The 21,677-nt window shown below is 38.1% G+C and overlaps 1 protein-coding gene across 3 annotated transcripts in view; it reads right to left on the bottom strand.

The window, feature by feature from the left end:
- Nucleotides 1–8,274: 8,274 nt before the first annotated feature.
- The window catches only part of GMF (Glia maturation factor), an 87,598-nt gene continuing 74,195 nt past the window's right edge, over nucleotides 8,275–21,677 (bottom strand). The window contains exon 6 of one of the 3 annotated variants that reach the window (XM_081744433.1): nucleotides 8,275–9,808. In XM_081744433.1, coding sequence (XP_081600559.1) covers nucleotides 8,406–9,808 — 1,403 coding nt within the window. In that variant the 3' untranslated portion in view covers nucleotides 8,275–8,405. The remainder of the gene's footprint in view (nucleotides 9,809–21,677) is intronic. The other 2 variants (XM_081744430.1, XM_081744432.1) reach the window with 2 other exon arrangements.

The following is a 21,677-nucleotide window of genomic DNA, read 5'->3' as shown; positions in this document are numbered from 1 at the left end:
TCCTCCAATTTTGCAGTATCCTGATTTTAAAAAGCCTTTTATAATCACATCGGATGCTTCGGCATTTGCCTGCGGAGCTATTCTCTCACAGGGTGAAATAAACAAAGATCTTCCAATTGCGTATGCTAGTAAAGTTTTCAATAAAGCAGAGAGATCGTATTCAGCCACAGAACGGGAACTGGCGGCTCTAGTGTGGGCTAGCAAAGTTTTTAGACCGTACATTTACGGAACAAAAGTAACTTTTGTCACAGATTGCAAGCCACTAACGTGGGTTTTTAGAGTACAAAATCCGACATCTAGACTTTTGAAATGGAGAATACTTTTAGAGGAATATCAATACGAAATTGTGTATAAGAAAGGAAGCTTAAATACAAATTCTGACGCCTTGTCACGAATGTATTCTTTAGACGTTATTGAAGAAGAAGATAGGGTATCAAATTGTGATTCACAACAGAAAGAAAAAGCTGAAGCTTTAGACTTAGAAACGAAAAACAAAATTTTAGAAGAGTTTCATACTCAAATTCTAGGTGGACATATAGGAATGAATAGGTGTTATGAAAAGATTAGAAAGTACCTTTCCTTAAATAATATTGACATTAAAGAATGGCCAAAACTAAAGGAAGATGTTGAAGATTACATAAAAGGGTGTGAAATATGTCAAAAGAATAGGAACACACAACAAAAGGTAAAAATGAAGATGGTAATAACTGACACTCCCAGTACGGTTTTTGAAAAGGTTTCGTTAGATCTCGTTGGACCCCTTCCAGAAACTTTAGAACACAGAAACAAATATTTATTGACTGTACAAGATAACCTTTCCAAATCTGTTATTGCAATTCCCATCCCTTCTCAAGATGCTGATACAATCAGCAAAGCCTTTGTCGAGAATGTAGTGCTAAAATTTGGCATTCCACACAGTATATTGTCTGATTGCGGAAGTAATTTCTTAAGCGATGTCTTCACGCGTATTTGTAAATTGTTACAAATAGAAAAACTGCATACTACCCCATACCATCCGGCATCGAATGGTGGTATAGAAAAATTCCATCAGTCTTTAAAATTTTTCTTGCGATGTTATGTGGCAGAAAATCAGAATAATTGGGACGAATTAGCATCATATGCTACTTTCTGTTATAATACCACTCCTCATAGTTCCACTCAATACACTCCCTTCGAACTGTTATTCGGGAAACCTGTAAATGTACCAGGTGTATTACAAAGAAAACCCTCTGAAGTTGTATACAATTACGATGACTATGTAAAACAGTTGAAACACAAATTGCAGGAGATGCACGGATTAGTTAGAGCAAACCTCATTGACAAAAAGGAGAAAAGTAAAGAATATTATGATAGAAACGAAAACGAATGCATTTTTCAGAAAGGAGATAAAGTGTTATTATATGATGAGTCAGTCCGCCGCGGCAGATCAAAGAAACTTGACAGTCTGTGGCGGGGACCGTACGATGTAATCCGAACAAAAGGTGTAAACTGTACCTTAAAGGTTGGCAAACAAGAAATGACTGTGCATGCCAATAGATTAAAGATGTATTATTAAGTAACTCGAATTCTTCATGTTATCTTGTAAAAAAAAAAAGTAAGGAAAAGTAAAATAACGTTTCTATATTTACAGGCTGTTCAAAATGATAGGACTTAAAGCTATTCTACTGGTTTCTCTTATATGTAGTAGTCTAGAGCTTGGAGCACGCATAAAGAAATTTGAAAATACAGCAGGTATTTATTATGACTCTTTAGGAGAGGTTCAGTTATATAATACTTACTGGCAATTGGTCTCTTACGTTAACTTAACTAAGCTAGATATAAGCTTTCGTAATTTGGAAACTTACGTAGATAGGACACAAAACCTGTGTAGACACTCAGTGGTGAAATCAAATAAAACAAGTTGTGCTACAGTGTTCGTAAATCAAGTTTTGACTAAGGTATCTGATATCAAAGAAGTTAAAGAAATAATAAGAGAAGTAACAAAAATTTCTTCGCAAGAAAGTAGAAGAAAACGAGGGTTAATAGATGGTATTGGTCACCTTGCTAAATTTCTATTTGGCACCTTAGACGATGAAGATGCCAATTATTACACTCAAAAAATCAATAAATTAGAAAAAGAACAATTAGATTTCTTGAAATTGAGTAAAGAGCAGATGACTATTGTTAAATCTACCCTACAAGGTATTAATAAAACTCTTCACACAGTAGAGACTAACAAAAATATTTTGAGTCAAGGTTTAGAGCATATAAGTAAAGAGATATCAAAAAGAGAGACATATTTAAACGAAGCATTTTTGGATTTAAATTTAAAATATACAATAAATGAACATATCGCAAAAGTTGAAAGGTATTTAAGAGATTTAAAGGATCAGTATGACATTGTTTTGCAAGCAATTTTAAATACACAAAAGGGTGTATTACAGCCTCACATAATAACTCCTTATCAAATAATCCAACATTGGAAGGCTAGTCAAAGTGACCTCCATAGTGCGTTATCTTTACCAATGGGACAAGTACTAGGAATAGTTACTTGTTATTAAAAATAATAAATTTAGATGTGTTTATCAATAATGGAATATTAGCCTATGTAATTCGTCTCCCTTTGACAGATTCCATTCGTTATCTAGTATATAAGTTAACGCCCTTCCCTACTAAAATAAAGAATACCACAAATAAATTTGTTTTTATTCAACCTGAAAAACCTTACCTTTTAGTTGATTCAATTAAGCAATATTACGCAAAAATGACTGAAATTGAGTTCAATAAATGTAAGATTCTTAAACAAGATTGGTTTTTATGTAAACAAATGTTTCCTATCTTGTCTAGCCATATAAATCAAGAGTGTGAAATGAAATTATTACAATATGTTCATTATGTTCCCATGGATTGTAATAAACATGTGATACAAATTGACCATTGTATATTCGTAACCTTAAATAACAATGAGTGGATTTTTGCTCCTCCACAGAAAGAGAAAATGACAATATTATGTAATGGATTTGAACCTTATGATTTAATTCTAACAAATTCAGGTATTATTCATTTAGATAATAATTGTAAAGCTTATGGTTTGAAGGCGATACTCCAAACACAAATGTGGTATGAAACCAATGTTACAGGTAAAGACTTTACTCCGAAATTAAATCTTACTGATAATTGTTGTGAAATATTAAATTCTCATATATACCTGGAAGATATGCAAATTAACCTACCTATTTAGCATGTAATTAATTCGGTTACTGACTTAAAGGTAGCAAGCCATAAAATTCAGGAAGTAGAAAAGAAAATAGATGATGAACAATGGAAACTACTTCATTCTGAAAAGGTAACTAATCTCTCTTGGTTTTCATATTTTGGTACAGTTCTGATAGCTCTAATATTAATATTTTGTTGTTGTTACCGATGTAAATGTTTTCGCTTTTTCAAAAGGTATATTGATGATGATAGCTGTTGTAAACAAATATGCATTAAACCTTTTATTATTACCAAAATAAATCAAAAACAAGATACCACTGAGCCTGTAGTCATGTCAAGAATTGCTGAGCAGCTTACTGAGATTACAGATGAGTAACAGGTAGCTGTTCCCCCTAAGAAAAGTCCTAATCTACGTAAGGAAAGGTAAAAAAAAAAAAAAATCTTTTTAATGCTTCATATCAGACTGTGAATTTTCAGTATCCAAATTCGCAATTTGATATGAAAATTCAAAAAAGGAGGGAGGTGTTGTATGAACATATATTTACTGTTATTTTTTTCTTTTCTTTTTCTTATTTTGTTTATCACCTTCGATGCACCTCCCCTCTTAGCAGTACTTACCTGGAATGTCACTGTACATAGTGTATATAAAGGTTCGGGGTTCGATTATAAGTTAGTGTATTTTATAGTTGTTATATTATTTTTGAAGTCAATGTTAATATTGTATAAAAGACGAATCTTTATTCTTTAAGCTATTGGTAATGTGCCAGCCAAGAACAACAGGATGTAGGGTCACTGAAGGGTCACACATATGTGATGATAGTGTATGTACTTTCAAAATACTCTCTTTTGTAATGGTTTCTTTTTCAAGGAAGTATGATAATGTACGCGCGTGTTAGTCCGGCAGCCAGACCCCCTATTTTCGGTTTTTCGGCTCAGTTGGGCGCAGGATTTGCAACTTTGGGTGAAGATTGTTTGGCCCATGGGAAGTATAAAAATGAATGTTGCCCGTCTGGGAAGAGCAGCTTTTCCAAGATGGCGGCCCAAATCCAAGATGGCTTCCATCAAACAGACGCATTCACATTTCCTCACATTAAAATAAAACGGTAAGAGATAGGAAGGTTTTCCTTTAGTGTAAGGACGCTGAATGGTCTATGGAAAGTTAAGAAATGCATGCTACCCGTCTGGGAAGAGCAGCTGTTCCAAGATGGCTGCCTAAATCCAAGATGGCCTCCATCAAACAGTCGCGGTTTCGCATTTTCTTTCGTAACAATGAATTAGTGATAGAAAATAAGGTTTTTCTTCTTTGTGAAAATGTTGAATAACCCACGGGATGTTCAAAAATAGATGTTGCCCATCTGGGAAGAGCAGCTCTGGAGCACTAAAATTAATTCACTTGAGCATTAAAACTGAATTTTGAATATTTCTAAAAAAAAAAAAAAAAGAATCAAGGACAGTTCAATGAGTTCCAAGATGGCTATCAAACAGACAGGGTTTTTACTATCGCTCTTTTTAACACTAACACATACTCATTGAACTGTCCTTGATTTTTTTTTTTTTTTTTTTTAGAAATATTCAAAATTCAGTTTTAATGCTCCAGTGAATTAATTTTTGTTCCGCATGGATCAATGTTTCATATTCAGTTTCATTTAAAAAAGTAATATAGATTCGAGGCAGTTTATTGTTCTTTTATATTATTCTTTTTAATGGTGAAGGTATGGGATAAATGCTGTTATTATGTAACTGGATAAATCCTTCTTCTTTTACAACTCTGTATTCCAGTTACACATTTTATTTTACAAGGCAATCAATGAAAAGGTGTGTAAAATTTAATAACAGTAACAGGACTAAAACTCCTCACACAATTTTAAGAAGAAATTATTGTGAAATCACAGAAAGAAACCAGTTTTTCTTATACCAATCGTGGAAAACCTCACACATCCTCACCAGTGTCACTTTTCATGTTATCACACTGAACTTTACATAAATCTGTGCAAAGTAAACTAGCTTGGAAACAGCAGCAGATATCTTTGGTGCATTTTTTACAGTCGCAACACATGAATTGTAGTATTTCATCTGGCGCTGGTTTACATCCTAGCCACTGTATCTGCAGAGTGTTGCCATCACTCAGAGTCCATCCATGACCGTGGGGTGTAGGGATTGTAGGTTTTGCAATAAGTGCGTTTCTCCAGATGCCACATTGATAGTTTGCTCGAGCAATATGAAGTTGAAGGGATGACTGGCAAGGAGGAAGATTTTCTGGATTTATCTCTCCACCCTTTGCACAGTACAGTTCATATCTTAAGGAATTCACATCAGCCATCTTTTTTCCGTATAATTCGCACACTAATGACTCGATGGAAGCTGTTAGCTCTTCAGTTACTTCCCAGTTTGTCCCCAGATGCTTACATGCAATAGTGTGTTCTTTTGATCTGAGGACCAACTTAAGAATGGAAACTTTTCCTTTTCCGGAGAAGGCTGAAACTGTGTCGCACCCTGAAAGTGAATGCACTCCAGGCAAAGCAGAAAGGAAATCATTCACCGTTATGTCTGCACTGATCGATTTCTTGACTTTACCTACAATGGCTTGAAATGGAATTATCTTAGGTTTTTTTCCTTTCTTGAAGTAAAAAAATCCCTGTTTCTGTATAGTAAGACTATGTGACAAAGCGATCACAAATGCGTCTGTGTCATCGCTGTGGATCACAAATGATGACTGAGGGACGTGGGCAACATGCAGCATCATTCTTGTGTCAGCCTCCTCATGTGTGCAGAACAACTCCGGAACAGGATGGGAACCACTGGAAGTGATGCAAATGCATTCTTCACCACGGGTTACGAAGAGTGTTCTTCCACCGAGTTTTTTCCTATAAGACTCCTCCTCCCATTCCTTTGTAAGAAAGGTGACCAATGCCATTTTGTTTTCTGAGCATTGTAAGAATTGTCTCCATGACCGCACAACATAAGACGGTAGGATAGCACTGTACTGCAACGAGGCTGGTTGTGATTGTGCTCTTCTCTGTCGTTCACAATCTTTTATGCTAGGGCAGGTATACACATCAAAAACAACATCTATTCTGCTAGAAGGGAACCTAGTAATGGTATCGAATATCTTCTGAGCGAGCACATCAAATGTTTCACCAGATGGAGGTGTGTATCTCTGAATAACAGCCATTCCATCAAAGACGGTTGCAGCTCCGTTTGGATAACTCGTTTCAGGATCGAGATCTTTTGTGAAGTAGTTGGTAAGCTGGGCTTTGTTGGTTTTTCTGGGAATGGCAAAAGGATCACTCAGACTCCATGGAAGTGGACCCAAAGGATACTGGAACACAGTTCTCATGTCGATGGAGCGGACCTGTGCCAAGACTGCCATTCTGCCGAATATAGACCTGTCAGCTTTTAAGGGGATGAGCTTATCCTTTGTTGAAACAGAGACTTTGGTCGTCATGCTTGTAAAAGTTCTTAAACGTTGCTTTGGTAATGGGTCAAAATAACCCGTTGCTGGGGTACTTGAACAACGATCCTGAAGGAACTGTTTGTAGGCTTTTCTTCCTATTTCTTCTGCGTTCAACAAATCTTGTTTTGTCTGTTCTGTTGCCACTTTTCCTGTAGACAGACTTCTGAACTCGCCACCTAACCATGGATTCGCTACGACTTCACCAAACAAAAGGGTTACTTTGCGCACACATTCATTGTCTTTCTTTGTGAAAGAATGGTACAGTTCCTTGTGTTGGCAGACGTTCTCAGGTGACTTTATATGGTCATGGATGAGTTGTCTGAACATGGCTCTACGTGATGCATTCAGTACCCAACGCTGAGTCGCTGAATAATTTACACTAAAGCCAGTGTAACCTCCTGGCGTCTTGCAGTCTCTGTTAATCGTGTTTTCAATCGTTTTGTCAGCTTCGTTTCCAGAGAAAGGGCGTTTATCACTGCGGTATATGGCGAAGTCACCTCGTAAGAAGGCATTGTGAACTGAAGGATGTGAATGAGGAAGATGAAGCATATCACTCAGGAAAGGTGGGAGATACCTGGCATAATTTTGCCTGTCATACGCAAACGTCCAAGGAATTACTGCGTTTAGGCAAGCAACGTACATGTTCCAGTCTCCAGTACGAGTAGCGAAGATGAGATTCAGGACCAGTTCTACCATATGTAAGTATGTTTCCCAGAATCGTAACAAATCTCCACGTTTCTCTTTCTGATCAGAAAAATGTTGTTCGAATTGCTGATACCACGTTAGAAACACTTCACTTTGTAGCACTTGTTCATGCTGATGCTGACAAAGATTGAGCTTCAGATCACCAATGGATTGGGTAAATTCACGTACTGTCATTTCGAAACTATCCTTTTCTTGCAGTGAAGCCTCAAAGTCATCGATGAGTAAACGGAATAGAGATTCGTACATCACTTTATGCATGTGAATCGCCCGATTATAGTTCTTACCACTTAACGCACTATCCACGCTACCAGCAGCTACAACCTCACCATAGACCGCTAAGTCCCTAAGGCCTGCATCCTGATATCTGTGTCCAATTATCCCGAGCAGCATCATCAACAGGTGAAAACCACCCAACATTATAACTATGTTTCCGTATAAGTCCTTGTTCTTCCAGTAAACCTCGGCAACTTTCGCATAAAATGACTGATCGAATACACACACTACTGCTGCAAGATGCAACGTTTCGCGCACTGCAAGTGCTCTCTGAAGAATCTCATGGGCAGTTCTTACGTCTGTTGCGGGAGAATCTATCATGTCTAAATAGCCCACAACACTTTCAATGATAGCGATGTCTTGATGAACAAGAATGTTGAATCCCGTCCAGCTGGGAACAAGTTTATTTGGATAAAGAGGATTTCGCCTGGCACTTATCCAAATCAGGTAACGCTGTCTCTGCTTTTTCTCAATTTCCGAGTACTTATGATCGTCGGGAATATTTAAAGGTCCAGGTCCCACCCTAAGCCCGGAATAGTAGTCAGGAATATTTTTTGCAATTATAGCAGTGGGTAAGGAACGGCAATGTCTTTTTATTCTCGGTTCGATTACTTCCTCTGATTCTTCACTCTGCTCATTCGGAAAAGAGTCGGGTAACTTTCTCTGGGCAACAATGGCATTGACACGATGTGATGTACCAGCACCTGTAAAGGTATTTTCGTTCTTGTCGATGTTGTCTGCAACCATAACTACTATTCCATCTCCAGGCACATGTGACTTACGAATTGAATCGGTATGACAACAGAACGGGAACGACAACAGAAGTCTGATTTTGTTTGGATATAATGTTGAGTGCGTGCGCAGTTTCAAGTTCTTCAATGAGATCGTAACTAATCCCATGACCATGCTGATTAATAAGCTTTATCACTTCTTTGTTATTGCATAGTGATTTAATTACACATGGAAAAAGGACACTTTTGGGAGGTTTTACAGCTCCGTCTGTAGCACAGAAAACAATATCTTGCGCTAGGGATGTTGCTCGCCGAAGAACACGAGTATTAAGCTCATCACTACTAAAGCTTCCACTGAGAAGAACACGTAGGAATGACAATAGTAGCTCTGGCACATACTTCGAAACATCACTGGGTTTTAGATCTTCTGCTTTGGGAGGCCATTGCTGTATTGATGGATCGTTTTTCAAGATGTGTTTCCGCAACAACTTCGCAGCGGTTTGCAGTTTGACGTCATCCTCACTTAGTCCTTTAAATGTCTCCTGCTCTTTCCTTAATTTGTAATTCTCGCGAATGACATCTTCCATTTTCAGCGTGATGGGAACGATCACAGTTTTTCTCTGTTCGATCTCGGTGAACGTTAACTCAGGGAATTTGTTTGAAATGTGACGCACAAGATTCTTCTTAAGAGAAGGTCTGCATTCCAGTTCGTGACTTTTGAATTCGTTTAGTAGGATTTCATGCAATACTTCAAGATGAACTGCCTTCGGATCCTCAATGAGGTTCTCACAGAAAGAGTACACTTTTCCCATTGCTTGTACTTCAATACTCTCAACTCCACTTTGCTGTGCAATTTCTGAATCGGTGGTGGAGTCAAGAATTCTGGTAAAATTTCTATAACAGGAATTGTGATATTTACCTTCACTTGACATGAGGTCTTTAACACATATACCCATTATGTAACTGGCATCGGAGTAACAGGAGGTTTTATCTTTTATGTGCTTCATTGCTGCTGCCTTGATGTTTTCGCTTGCTCTGGTTACTTCACAATTACTTAACCTCTCTCGAGTGTTCGATGCTTTCACGTACTTGTCTTTTTTACAAAATATGCATACAGGTGGTAGTATATTAGATGAAGTAGATGACGAAGTACCAGTAATGGACAATGTTGCTCGGGTGCATGGTTTATGTAAATCCGCCGCTGGTTCATCAGATGAAGCTACTGACTTGTTGATTTTTTCAAGCTTCTGCTTATGAGTGAATGCTTGGTAACATTGCCGGTGATAAACAATGGATTTCTTATCAACGGCGGGGAATGTGGTCTCAAGGATTTTGCTGTGGCTTCGTATCTTTGCAGCATTACGCAAAGTTTCCCAGGATGATGAAGAACGTATTTGACTTAGGGATCCTCCCCCTTCTCCACATATGATGCAGGTGTCATTCATTTCATCTGAAAATAAAAGGAAACAAAAAATATAAATACGTTAAACATGGAGGCATATGCATATACATTACATGTGGATATATACGCATTACTTGTTATACATATATGAAAGTGGTGATTGTGCCATATTTCAACGTTTAACACAATGAAAAGATGTATATAAAAAATTTAAATATAAATTTTAAATTATAGGTGTAAATCCTTCATTCTTATTAATGTCACCCTTGAAACCGCCCCTGAAAACAACCGAATGAGGTGTTGTTTACTAACCAAATATTGCATATTTACAAATGGGAACATGTGCCCTAAAACTAGTCTATTTCGTTCTTTTTCCAAAATCTAACAGATAAGTGAGAAATAATAATTAATAATAATAATGAGAAATATAATTCTCTATCCTCAGTGTCGCCCTTGAAGTCCCCCTGCCCCTGAAACAAAGAACGAGATACTGCTTACTAACCAAATCTTGAATATCCAAAATGATAACAATGTTCCGTAAGCGAAGTCTCTTTCTTCTTGCCAAAGTATGAGAGATAAATGAAATAAGTGAAATAATTAAATAAATGAAAAATAATAATTAAATTCTCTATTCTTAGAAATGCCAATAGCGAAACCGCCCCTGAAATCCGACATGTAACTAAAGAATGGACCTCCAGCCCCTATATCAAAAGCATTTGGCAAGATGAAGTCAAAAATTGGTGACGGAGGGCCGAGCACAGGGTAGGTTGGGTGGATTTGAATTCTATTATTTGCAATTATTTATATTTAATCCAATTACTCACTATACGATTACTTTTCTGTATAGTCATCGAGTAACGCAATGTACATAAAAATTACCCCCGTCAGATAAATTAGTGGTTCACAGTGAGGGTAGGATGTGTCTATCCACCTATTTCCGGCTTCAAAATGTCCGCTACTGGCTGTTGGAATTGCCACAACCTACCCTCACCACATCTATTTCCGACTTCATAATGCACGGTCTCGTTATCGCTCTATTCTTTAGTTATATGTCTGTGCCTGAAACAGAGATAATTATATACTGCTCACATCATACCTACAAATGGCAGTCATTCTCTAATATTTAGCATACAACGCACAATTCGAATAATATTACCTAAAATTGCAACATATCTTTGTTTAGTCGTAAAACATCCATTGAGTCACAATGTCCAAGATAAAGGACACACAATTTGAAACACATATTACGGGATAACTATAACAGCTATTATCATCATTTAACACAAGTTTTCTTTCTAGACATTATGATTACTTAAAATCACAAGTAATGGGGCTGTAGAAATAACAAAAATAATAAATATTTATAATGCTTACCTCCATTACTCTTCGTGCTCTTATCCATCGTGTAAGTATGACGTCACTACACCATCAATGTTGCACAAGCGGGATATATTTTGACTACAAATGAACAATAAAGGCTCCAAGCACGAGTACTTGGATATCATAATAATCAGCCTCATAACAACGGTATAAAATTGATGTCCATCAAAGTGGACACGATGATCGCAAGGGTTAAGAATCAATTTGATAATTTGGTATGTTATCCAAACATGTCCACTGTCTATTGGATTTGGGCGTATTGGATTTGTGCGGCCATCTTGGAGCAGTTTCTCTGTTCAGACTGGTAACATTAATTTCTTTATTGCCCATGGGTCATTCACATCTTTACAATAAAGGGGAAAACTTCCTATACCACCGTTTCATTTTTATGTATGGAAATCTGAATACAGCTGTTGATGGAGACCATATTGATTTTAGGCAGCCATCTTGGAACAGCTGCACTTCCCAGACAGGCAACATCCATTTTTAACATCCCATAGACCATTCAACATCTTTACAAAAAAAGGCAAACCTTCATATTCATTACAATTCCATTCTTATGTAGGAAAATGTGAATGCAGCTGTTTGATGGAGGCCATCTTGGATTTGTACCGCCATCTTGGAACAGTTACTCTTCTCAGACTTGCAACAATCAACTTCCCATAGACCAGTCAGCATCTTTATAATGAAGAAAAACCTTCCTATATATCACCGTTTCATTTTTATGTAGGGAAATGTTAATGGAGGAGGCCATCTTGGATTTAGACAGCCATCTTGGAACAGCTGCTCTTCCCAGATGGGCAACATCTATTTTTCAACATCCCGTGGGTCACAACATTTTCACAAAGAAGAAAAACCTTATTTTCTATCACTAATTCATTGTTATGAAAGAAAATGTGAAACCGCGGCTGTTTGATGGAGGCCATCTTGGACTTAGGCAGCCATCTTGGAACTGCTGCTCTTCCCAGACGGGCAGCATGTACTTTTTAACTTCCCACAGACCATTCAACGTCTTTATAATAAAGGAAAACCTTCATATCTCTCACCGTTTCATTTTTATGTAGGGAAATGTGAATGCGTCTGTTTGATGGAAGCCATCTTGGATTTGGGCCGCCATCTTGGAAAAGCTGCTCTTCCCAGACGGGCAACATTCATTTTTATACTTCCCATGGGCCAAACAATCTTCACCCAAAGTTGCAAATCCTGCCCTCAACTGAGCCGAAAATCGACCCTGGCTGCCGGACTATGTACATCACGCAGTGAGAGCATGGATTATTAAGTCCAGTTTCAAAGTCTGTATGATAGGTCTCCACGTGCGTCCACGTGTCGACCTAAACTCATGTGATGATTTGATCTTTGTGCTTACGATAGTTTTATATACTAGTTGTTATACTAGGCTCGGCACATTCCGAGAAAGCACGTCGATATTATTATTATACTCTTTCCGGTCTGTATCTAGGATTATTGCATCTTTGTTCATAGTAACTTGTTTTATATCATCTTGTATTTTAGTCTATCTTATTAACGACATTTTTACATCGTATACTCTGGTATTTCTTCGTATTTGGTGATTCTATTTTGTATCTAAAGTGGAACTTTAATAATTTTGCTGAAAGAACAATCAGTGAGATTTTGTAGTTGTTTGTTGTGGAACCTGTAACTTTCATTTTTCTTATTAACTTCAATAAACTTATCCCGCCTACCAAAAAGAGATCCTATTTTATTTGAAGAAAAAGAAGAACCTGCGCGAGACGCAAACGTCAATCATACAACAGTACTTCTAACGATAAAGAATTCCTCTTCGCAAGTTATTATCCAATAAATATATTTAAAACAAAACATGTGGTGATTGGTATCTGTGCTACAACGTTTGAACCTGTGAATCAATTGGGCAAAGCAGAACAATTTGGTGTACAACTGAACTTTGAAGAATGGCAGATATTATGTACACGTATCCACCATGTGACCATAGTCAAATCATTAGGCTCAAATCATGAAATGGTGCTACGTACAGTCCTCGAGAAAAAGATGGTGCTGTTACGTAAAAAGAGTACTTGCAGGAAGCCCGCAACGTGGTGTATCTAACGCAATCGGAATGGATCAAATTCATCAATGTATTCCAGTGTGTAAAACATGCAGTGGAAGTGTGCAACAAAACAAATATATTCCTGAAAATGTAGTATTTTGAGAAATGTGTCATGCATATTGTACAACATGTATCTAGATGTTGTGATGGTTGTCAACATCGTTTGTGGGTGCATACCTGTATTGATAAACAGCTTATTTGTGATCAAACGGACATTGAGTTTCCACCAACTGACATTGCAATAGACCTTAAAAGACTTCAGTTGGAATTAAAAGTATACGCTAAAGACAAACTAGTGCAAGAAGTTCAAAATATATTGTATCGACAATATCCAGATCCTTTATCTGGTATGAATATATGTGATTCAGCAGTACCGTGTAATAAAATGACCCATTTCAATGATTTGTGTTTTTTCAAGTACAATCCCATGTTCTGACGTGTACTATTGCATCATGATAAACAATGTTGCCAGATGTTTTTGTTTTAAACATTTACGAAACGGTTCTTTACTAACGAGTGCACAAACTTAAAAAATGTCAAACCAAAATTCTAAAACAAAAACACCCCCGCCGGGAATCAAACTCATGACATTCACATGAATTGCTTAGTTAAGAATTTAACGTGAACGTTATGATTTCCTGTTTATCAGGTGATTAAGATTTTTCTTTCTTTCTTTTGTAGTGTAATTAAGACTGTTCAATTCCTTTTCACCCTTACATATTTCTTTTTACCGTAATTGTACCTGTTTGTTTGTTTTCTCCTTTTTAACCATGGCCGGATCGGGTTTCACTGTTCGTAACGAAATTACTCGTGATTATAGGCGATTTAATATTGAGGGCATAATGATGGAAATTCAATTTAACGCACCATCCGTAGGAACTGATATCATTCAATATATACACAACAGTTTTTAAGCGATGCTGGATCATTTATTAGCCAACGTCGACGATGAGGCGATGGTTGGTGTATCGGTAATATCGCCACGAAACACCAATAAGCCATTTTGGGTAAGCTTTCGCCAGGCACGAAACCTGACATTGGAGACGATGTGGGCCTCGTTTGAAAGAGTTTTGCAGAGAAACAATTCGTTTCTCCTTCACGAACCATTCACCGTTTATTTTCATCGTATGGATATTCCACGTGGCTATGGCGGCGGTTTGCGGCAAGGAGTACTAAATGAGGAACTGCTACGAAGCAAGCGAGGGATTGTACGCGTTTAGAATCAAGATTCAATGTATCTGGCGTACGCCCTTGTCATTGCTATTGGTTTGAAGAAATACAAGAATGTAGATGTGAAACAATATAAGCAGTATAAAGATCAATCTAAATGTGTTGTGGACCAAGAAGTAGATGCTTTATGTACAAATACAGGAGTGAATTTGGACCACGGGGCAGTGTAAATGAAATTCGGCAATTCCAGTCTTATCTGAAAGAATATAAAGTTACTGTGTACACCAGTTTTTCAGGCCATGACATCATGTACGAGGGGCCCAGCTATGAAAATCGCACTCCCACAAATTTGATTAGTTTGGCTGGTCATTTTGATATTATCCAAACTTTGACTGCTTGTTTCGCATCCAGTTTCTACTGTGAAGCGTACCATAAAAAGTATAATCATCGTAACAGACATGTGAAAAATTATCCTGTAACGTATTCGAAATATTTAGAGACACTTGTATGTGACAAGAACCAGACGCTGATATTGTGCAACGACTGAAGTCGTCAATTTTAGGGGAAAAATGTTTTAGTAATCATCGGAATGCTTGTGTTAATGCAAATGTTATAGCGTTGTTGCATCTTGCTTTCGATGTAATACATCTACCGGAGACACCAATAACAGCGGAGGAAAGTCATGTAGCAAATGTACTACAGAATTTGTTGGAGGACTGGATGGAAGCGGGAACTACGTTGCAGATGACAATAGTTACGACATTAGTTCTTGGAAATGACGATAAAGGAAGAGAACAGGACGACGTAGATTATGCACCGGAGGATGGCGCGGAAGAATGCTGTACCCGACACCGCATCTGTTGGTGATGTCACCCTTGAGTATAAACGGAATGCCGTCACGTACTGGAAAAGTGGTAAGAAGAGGCCTCTTTCCGTGGGATCTGTCCGATCGAAATACAGAAAGGTTACCTCTAGGGAACAGCTCGTGCGATGGTAAAAACAAGTTGCTGCTGGAGGGACACGGAAGGACAAACTAGCTGAAGTGCCACAGTTCGTTCTACGTACGTTTAAAGATGCTCTAAACGCTCACTTTCCAATACACGATATGGACCTCCGGAGGTGGGCGTTGCAGGCTAGTAACCGATTAAGTCTACCTTCATTTTCAGCATCGCATACCTGGCTGTGGCAATTTAAAAGAAGACACAGCATTGTGTCGCGTAAAGTGACAAAATTTATATCTACTGCACATGCAGTAGACGACGAGGATTCCGCGAATATTGTAAGTGACTTTGTGAACAATGTGAAACAACTAATTATTGAATACGGCCCAAATAACGTTTATAATTCGAACCAAAGCGGATTCCAACTAGAAATGCATGCCGGTCGTACCTTGGCACGGCAGGGCATGAAAAAAGTCGAAACACTTGTTCAAGCTGTGAGTGCGACAACACATAGCTATACAATCCAGCCAATAATATCTGCGGATGGGATCTTGCTATCACCATTATTTGTTGTGTTGAAGGAGCCAAAAGGTGAGTTCGGTCCAAGGGTGCAGGACACTATGTTTCGCCCACGTAACATTTACCTAGCTGCCTCGAAGTCCGGTAAACTTACAAAAGAGCATGTTCGAACATGGTTCACTGAAGTGTATTTTCCAACAACGCAACAAAATACTGTTCTCCTATTAGATGCATGGCGTGGCCATTGTGAAAACACATTACGCGAAATAGAACCGAGTGAAAAGCATACAACGTTGCGCACAATACCACAGGGCCTAACCTAGAAACTACAACCACTGGATGTATATGTTTTTCAGCTGTGGAAGACCTTTGTGCGACGCTTTTCTGACGCAGTGATCTTCCAACGGTCCGACATAAACTTGCATATAAGGGACAATATAATAAAATTGCAATTATTGACACACAATAAATTCTCCTCGCCACGATATCGAGACGTGCTTAAATACTCTTGGCATGTGATCGGTTACACAACAGAACGACCAGCAAAGTTTCAGACACCTGCAGAGTACTCTTTCGACACGAATAGCGTACCCACGTGTGATATTTGTTGACAAGTTGGTGTGATTCGTTGTGGATGGTGTAAGCGATCACTGTGTTTGCAACATTTTTTTGTAGACTATCATTACTGTGAAACCTTTATTGAGTGAACACACTACCTGTCAGTACTACTAGACGTACACTTCTATGTATGGACAACAAGCAAGGTGTTTGCAACACGCGTTACTATACATACCAAATGTACAGACCGTGGGGAAAGATTGTGTGGTCCACACAGAAATAAATTAGGATCTAAACTTCATGCTTCATAATTTGTTTACCTTCAACATATCCACCTTCTCTCAACGTCAAAGCCCACCTCATGGCAACTACTCCTGACTAGTAGATAACATGTCAGAATCCACACTTTACGTGTAACAGAGAATACCTGCCATGAAGGAGTATGGTATATCGGTAGATATGTTCACAAAACATAATATTATATGTATGGATATAGGGAAACTGGGGAAACAGGTCGTCTTACGAATCGCTAGAAGTTGAACTCGACTGTCATTGTGGGCCATACAACAGCTGCAGTTAACGTAGGTTCACGAATGCCAAAATCTTATGGCCAGTACATTTCTCATAGAGTTCAATAATTACAACATGCTGGACATACGTGTGTATCCTGCATTCTTTGTCCTTTTGCAGCTTAAATGTCTATATGTACTTCATTCGCTTACTTTCTCCAATCATCTCGTTTCTGATGACTGCCAAATTATTTCGCGGCCCGTTTCGGCTACCAAACAGTTTTTCTGTACAAAATAACCACTAGTATTCGCTTATGTTTTTGTGTTATGTGTGCATTGGCACTAACCAGAGTTTGGTTACAATTCTGCATGTGCTTGAGGTACTTTGCATTACACTTACTATTCCTTTTTAGATTTCGTGTTTATACGTTTGGAGGGGTCTGTGCCCCACCCAACTGATTTTTCCCGGAAAACACGAAACACGTATTCCCTTATTTTATGTCTAGTGTATGTGTGTACAATTTCATTTGCTTCGGTCCACTTGTTCTTGCCCTTCGGGGGCCCACTTTCAAAATTTTAGGTGGGGCTTTTGCACCCTCAAACCGTTTTTCCGCAGAAAATAAAAAACACGTATTTGTTTATATCCTGTGCAGTATTTCCCTGCCAAATTTCATCAAAATCGGTTTGGATCACTAAGATGATGTTCCTTGTAAGTTCGTACCAAGTTTGTACCGGTTCGTGCTAAGTCCGTACTATTCTACTTTAAAGTAATTCATCTTCGATTCCATTCCTAACAAGTTGTGGTTAGTGCGCGTAACCACACCAATTTTGCGGATTCTTACGTAGTCTTGTGAGATTTTCTGTAAAACACATCACCGTCTTGTATATACATCTGTAGTTAGTCAAATACTATTGGAAATAAACATCAAAAGGGAATCCGAGAGAGTTTCAGTTCGATCCTTGAAGAACTCTAAGTGCTTTACATTAGTGTTAAGAGACCAACGGCGTTGCTCCACTCTATTACTTTTGCCGAGCCGCCCCTGTGTGAACTCTTGGGATTTGTACTCTTCACAAATTTCCACAGGACCGGCACGACAAACCTAATGGGACTTTTAATTGAAAAAAAAAAGTTTAAGCACCTAATTTCAAATTAATGACTGATTAATTTTGTAATATAATGAGGAACAGGGAACGGGGATCATTTTGGTCTTGGCAAATGCCAAGAGTGGAAGCGGAGGGAACAGAAGCATTGACAGAAAGCGCATTAGCCATGTGCGGCAAAACTTACTTTGGACTTGGGTTGAGAGGGTATCATTTGCTCATGTAAGTCTCATTCGGTAACATATGAAGGTTGCAGGGGAGAAACCAACTGAGTCAAAAAAAAAAAAAGTTATGTTGGTAACAGGTAGTGCATACCTTATATTTTAACATGCCGAAACGTGCAGGCAAACAAGCAACTCTGTCAAGAGATATAACAGTCGAAAGGTATTGTGGCAGTACCCGAATTTAATCAGAATTTCATGTATAATAATTTTATTTTTATTGATCAATTTTTATTTATTTTATGGATATCGGGTTTTATAAAATAATGAGGTGAAGGTAAACAACTGTTAAGAATCGAGATTAACGCAAGCCGATGCAAATGTATTATTTAATTGTCAGCAAGATTCAGTAAACAAAAATGCACAATGGAGAGTCTGCGAATGCAGGATGACAATGTATGTAATGCGTTAACTCCTACATAAACGACATTCTGTAAATCATGAAAAGTAATTGTAATCTGTTTGTGAACATTTCACACATTCACGGATATGAGGAAATTGCCTAGAATCGGGAAATCGGAGTGTGTCGAGTGTTGCAGTTTTTGAGTCTTGACACGAGGAAAGAATTTGTTTTTCCAAATGAAAGGAGGTCACACGTGCCTAGCAGCAGACGACGCCAGAGAATTCCAGAACGGAGAAGTTGAACAAAACCAAGAGACAGACAGAGAGAGAGAGGGACAGAGAACAAGGAGTTCGAGTGAGACAGATATCAGAGTGTTCGACACATAGAGAACCAGGAGTTCTATTGAAAGAGAAGTCATCGCGATCTGGATGGAAGCTTCAGCTTTTAGAGAAGCTCCAGTATTTTATTAAAGAAGTTCTACGATTCATCTAGAGCACTGGGAGTGAGACCAGACTCAATGCTAAGCAACAACGCCTGTCCATAGAAGTGTCAACTTGGAGATACTGGATTCAACTCGTCAACACCGAGGTCATCAGCGAACGTCATCTGGAAGAAAACTGAAAGGTATGTGTTTCTCCTATTCAGGATTCAATTGCTCAATGCTCGATAAGCGATACTCGTCTGGCAAAGTTTCCGAATATCCGTACTAAAATTCACAACATCTACATTCATTACATTTTACTGAATAAGAAATACAGTTGTTACCTAATCATTGAAATCAATGTTTTATTATTAGAACTCAATCCCCAATTGGTATGTGTTAAATTATAAACCTCTCGCATATGAATTTGAGAACTTGCCCACTCATTCTAGATGGTGAGTGGAAGGCGCTCAGCTCAATTCAATTTTGCATCCCCAAATTAGGCACGAAGTGAGCTGGGTTGTCAGTATGTCATGCAGGGGAAGAAACAAGTGCGTCAAGTTGGTACAGGCTAAGAAACAACTCAGTCCGCTAACTGCAGACGACTAACGCATGAGCGCACATCTGAGGTCTGCCATTTTGAGGTTATGTTCTGCACTGTGCTGTGTTGTGAGCTTACTGTGTGTTTCGTTACTTGTGATTTACAGTAAATGCGTAAAGTGTGTCAAAATGATTGATGGTGAATTTCAAAGTGAGGTTAGTGATTGTGAACATTCAACTCCACTGAGTAAATGTAAATCTACAAAGAAACGTAAAAAGACCGGTAGAGTAGCTGATGTCATGAAGAAGTTAAGAGCAGCATCTTATGAAACTGGGGTTGACTGCCGTTGTAAAAGGTACGAGTGCTTTAAAAATGTCAGTATTGAGGAAAGAAAATCTTTGATAAAACAATTCAACGAAATAGGAGCACAAGTAGGAACTGATGGTCAAAGTAGCTACCTAGCTGGCCTGATTTCAGTACTGCCTGTTGCTCAAAGGAGGCCTAGGAAGGTCAAGATGAAGCTAGGCAAAATGGTGGTTCTTTTGCCTACAAAATTAGGGTCGTACGGGAAGGTTCCGCTGTCGAAGTCCCAGTTTGTTTCAAGGGATTTCAATCCATTTTTGAAATCAAACCTTTTAGGTGCACACTATAAAACGGTCGGTCTTTAATGCTAACAGGCCAGGCCCCTAAAAACCATAGAGGGAAACACGCAAACAGACCAAATAAAATTTCCCAGGACACAGTAAATTGGCAATTGATTTTTTAGGATCATTGAAAGGTCGCCAGGCTCACTACAGTTTAAATGACTCCAAGGAAGTACATTTGTCTGAAGATTTAAATGTTAAGACCTTGCTAGGAATGTTTTTGAATAAATATCCGGGTCATGAAAGTTTTCGTCACATATTTGTTTCTGAATTTAATATGGGATTCGGGTATCCTCGCACTGATACCTGTTCTTGGTGTAATGAGCAGAAAGCCAAATTAACTGAAATTGATAGGAAAATAACAGCCAGTGCAAATAATGATGAAAAACTAGCACTACTAAAAAACAGGGAAAAACTGTTAACGGAGAAAGCTCTTCACTTGAAACAAGCCGGATGGTTTTACAAGCTAAAAAAATAAAGCTAAGCAAGAATCTAGAAAATCTGATGAAGTGAAAGCTATATGAATTGATTTTGGAAAAAACCTTCCAACCCCAAACATATCAACTGGTGGTGAAGTGTACTTCAGACGCCGGCTGACATTTTACATTTTTAACGTGCATCTACTGTCGAATGATGTTTCTGTGATGTACACATATGACGAAACTACTGCGAAAAAAGGTGCGGATGATCGATGCTTAGCCATTTCTTTGACACTTATTTAAGCAAATCTGTCAAGACACTATACATATTTTCAGATTCATGTGGTGGACAGAATAAAAACCACACCATTATTAAGTTCTTGCACTACGTTTCTGTTATGCAAAATAAGTTTGACACTGTTACTGTAACATTTCCAGTACGAGGCCACTCATGACTGACAAAAGTATGGGTCTTTTACCAAAAACTGCAAGAGCCGAAACACCAAATGGGTGAAGGACAGTTCTTGAGGGATCCCGGATGAAGCCAAGCACTTTTGAGGTCATAAAATGTGAGCAAATCTTATTCAAGGATTAGGGTAACTTTTTGTCTTCTAAATTCTACAAAAACAAGTTTTGTTTTCCTATCAGACCTGTCAAGCAACTGCGATTCACTAAGTCTCAATCAGTTGAGCACAGAAATGCCTACAACGGAGCATTTTACACGTCTAACGTAAGGCAAACCGACGTTGAAATAAAAAGAGAGAAAGGAAAAATGTACCCCCCGTCGAAGTTTTGACTGTACCAGCCCAAAAGTACGTAGCTCCAATAGCCTTGACAAAAGAGAATTGTATTATATTCCCAAAATCATTAAACGATGAAAAGTTTAAAATTATTATACACTCATATACTTTGTAATGTCTCCTTGTAAAAGTTCTATTAAAGAACAAGGTAAAAAACACAATCAAGATAAAAACTTTCCAAGTGATGGTATCAAGTATATTCAAGGTGATGGTGTCAAAACATATAAGATAAAAACTTTCAAGGTGTCTATTTTGAAAGAAATT

Source organism: Thermobia domestica, chromosome 17 (genome assembly GCF_964235325.1).
Source record: "Thermobia domestica chromosome 17, izTheDome1.hap1.1, whole genome shotgun sequence".
Taxonomy (NCBI): Eukaryota; Metazoa; Arthropoda; class Insecta; order Zygentoma; family Lepismatidae; genus Thermobia; species Thermobia domestica.
Note: the sequence above shows the minus strand (reverse complement) of the source record. Positions and strands in the feature narration are given on the sequence as shown.